General features: G+C 34.3%; 1 protein-coding gene across 1 annotated transcript; it reads left to right on the top strand.

Moving 5' to 3' along the window:
* Window positions 1,549–2,931, top strand: LOC109719646. The gene is made up of 2 exons (XM_020246429.1): window positions 1,549–1,972; window positions 2,434–2,931. The coding sequence occupies exons 1-2, from the start codon at window positions 1,618–1,620 to the stop codon at window positions 2,772–2,774; spliced, it is 696 nt and encodes a 231-aa protein (XP_020102018.1). The 5' UTR covers window positions 1,549–1,617; the 3' UTR covers window positions 2,775–2,931.

Here is a 3,361-nt window from a genome sequence, read left to right as displayed (position 1 = left end):
CATCCGCGCGCATGCCTTTGAATGGTCAAAGGTCAACTTATATATATACCTGCGTCGCTTTAACGTGCATGATTATTCAACACAAGACACAAAAATAAAAGGGTTAATTTCATTTGTACCCTCACAAAGTTATGAAATATCATAAATGCCCTTCGAATTTTTTAAATTTCATAATTTTTTTTGTAAATGCCATCACCGTTATTTTTCACTAACTTCCGTCATTTTGGCATTTTTTTCATTCTACTTGAAAATATGAAATTAACATTTTAAATGATTAATTTTTAGTATTAAAATTTGAATTAATTTAGCCAGTACAATTCTATTCTAAGAATAAATTTTAATTATACCCTATATTCCTAATCAATTACCCATATTCAATTTTTTTTTAAAATACTGATACAAAATTAGTGTCTAAATTAAAAAAATTCTATTTTTTTAAAAATATATTAAATATGTTGAATTTAAATATTTACCCATATTCATTGTTTTTTTAAATTAGTGATTTTAAAGTAATGTCTAAAGAAGAGGAATTCGAAAATTTCTTAAACATTTTAAATATGCGAATTTAAATATTTACCAGCATTATTTTTTTTTTAAATAGTGATACATAAGTAATGTCTAAATTAGAAAAACTCTAATTTTTTTAACATTTTAAATATGCTGAATTTAAATTTTTTTTACCTGCATTCAAATTTTTTTCAATTAGTGATGCAAAATTAATGTTTAAACTAGAAGAATTTAAAATTTTCTTAAACATAATGAATATGTTGAATAAATATTTACCGACATTAGAATTTTTTTTAAATAGTAATGCAAAATTTCTATAATTTAAATTTAAAATTTTTAAATTTAAATATTTAATATTTAATATTTAAAGTCAACATATTTTGAAATAGCACTATTTCTAAAGTTCCTAAATTTTAAATTAATGCCTAAATTAGAGGAATTCTAAAATTCCTAAAATTAATGCTTAAACTATTGGAAATTAATGCTTAATTTTAGGATATAAACCAATTCCTTATGCTTAAATTTGGGATATCAATCAAAACTTTTTAAAATTTTATGATTTTAACTACAAAAATACCTTTGACATGAAGTTACCTTTTAATGTTAAAATAACACGTTTATCCTTTATTGATCAACGGTTAAGATTTTTTTTATTTTTTATAAAATAAATACCAAATTATATCTCTATATTTTAATCCTACCGTCCTCTGGATAACTATCTTTTTTTATTCAGGAATCAGACTGTTAAATACTTAAATTACAATTAATTATTAGTTGGATAATAGATCGGTGATATTTAAAGCATACGAATATACAGATGAATTACGCGCAAGAAATAATTTTTGTTACAAGCTAAGGACCACAAGGGAACAATTTTGTTAATTTTAGTAATTAAAATAGTTTATTGTTAAAAGTTTAGGTCTTTTTGTTAAATTTAAAAGTTTGAGGACTAAACTGAAAAATGAGTGAAAGTTTACTTAAATAAAAAAACTGCTGGTCAAAAATGATCCCAATCAAGCTTTACTTAAACATCATCTCATTAATGACTCCATCACTAGCTAGCAATTAATCTGACTCTCTCTCTCTCTCTCTCTCTCTCTCTCTCTCTCAATGGCTTCATCATCAGCAGTGCAGATTCCGTTCCCTTCTATCCACGAAGGAGAGATGAAAGAGCTGCAGGAGAGGAGCCCCTTAAACCAGAGCCCGTTCCACACCACGCCGACCCGCGGCCTGCAAGCGCAGCCCACAACATCTGCCGTGATCGACAAGACGCTGTCGGGTGCGGCGAGTCTCGTGAAGCTCCTGCCGAGCGTGACGATCCTCGCCTTCCAGTCCCTCTCGCCGTCCTTCACCAACCACGGCGTGTGCTACGCGTCGAACAAGTACCTCATGGTCCTCCTCCTCTACTTCTGCGCCCTCTCCTGCCTCTTCTTCACCTTCACCGACAGCCTCGTCGGCCAAGACGGTACTTATTGCTATCTATGTTTTAATTATAAGGACATGAAAGAGAATAGTCTAAGTTTGAGTAGTCATAACGGAAGGATAAGTTTGTAGGTATATTAGCGCTAGCTATCGCACTCAAAATGACTTGGAAAAATGATAAGTCTCCGGTCTAAATAGGTTAGAATATTCCTATATTCTGTATTCTTGAGTTGAGCCAATCCTTTTGGAATTTAGAATGGTGAAAAAAAAGAAAATAAGAGAAAAGGTTGAAGACTGCTTGGCCTTGCTATAGCCTGTACGTTGTGATACTGTTAAACAAAAAATTGGCACTTCATAAATTAATTATAATATTGCTTTATAATCAGCTTCTATATATCTACAGATTCAGTAGTTAATGGCACAACCTTGTTTTAATGCGCCGGCTGATTTTCGCTACAGCTTAATTATATATCGATATCTGCCCTTATTGATTCTGCAAAACAGGTAAGCTCTACTACGGGCTGGCAACCTTCAAGGGCTTCTACGTCATCAACTACGACGGGCTTGACGAGGACCGGACGACTGTCTTCAAGGACCTGGGCCAGTACCGGATACGGCTGCGGGACTACTTCCACGCCTTCTTCGCAGCGCTCCTGTTCTTGGCCCTGGCGTTCAGCAGTTTGGACGTGCAGACCTGCTTCTTCCCGAACGCCGGGCCCAACATCAAGGAGCTCCTCCAGAACCTGCCCCTTGGGGCCGGGTTCCTCGCCGGCATCGTCTTCTTCATCTTCCCGACCTCGCGTAAGGGGATCGGGTACAGCGAGTCGACGCCGCGGTCACAGTGAGATATTCAGTGATTCATCTAGATGTTTCCATCTCATAGGGGTTCTTGTGGAAGCGTAAATTGAGGAGGCTTGTTAAATTTGGTTGCAAATGAAGTTAGTTAGCATTGATTTGTAATGTTTTACTTGTCTATTTTTAAGATTTGATGCCCAATTTTTATTTTTTTTTGGTACATTGCTTAATTTAGTTTCTATTTCCTTTTTCACATACGTATGGAGCCACAGTGGAATGTGCATGGAAAGCGGCGGGCGACGGGTGTGAAAAGTGATTGGTAATTCCTCTAACCCAAAAGCATGTACTAATTGACAACGTGCAATCCAAGTTCTTGGTTTTATTTCGGAGAGGAGTGTTAGATCTACAATATGTTTTTGATTGTAATTTTTGTTGGAAAAATTAGTTCTCTTTCGAAATCTTTAGTCAAAAATTTGTACAAACAATTTTGTTTGAAAACAACTTAGCCACTGTTTTTAGAAACGTTGATTAAGAATGAAATAAATAAAAACTATAGAGAATAAAGGATTAGATGGAGCCTGTGAGTCGAGGCGTGCGATTGCACTGTCCTAGAAGCAAGATTGCCCCTCCACGTACG

This window comes from Ananas comosus, linkage group 13 (assembly GCF_001540865.1).
Source record: "Ananas comosus cultivar F153 linkage group 13, ASM154086v1, whole genome shotgun sequence".
Taxonomy (NCBI): Eukaryota; Viridiplantae; Streptophyta; class Magnoliopsida; order Poales; family Bromeliaceae; genus Ananas; species Ananas comosus.
This window is presented reverse-complemented; position numbering and strand designations above follow the sequence as displayed.

Coding starts and splice junctions, on each gene's coding strand:
- LOC109719646 (XM_020246429.1), top strand. CDS start 1,618: ATGGCTTCATCATCAGCAGTGCAGATTCCGTTCCCTTCTATCCACGAA. Junction 1,973..2,433: donor CAGCCTCGTCGGCCAAGACG/GTACTTATTGCT, acceptor TCTGCAAAACAG/GTAAGCTCTACTACGGGCTG.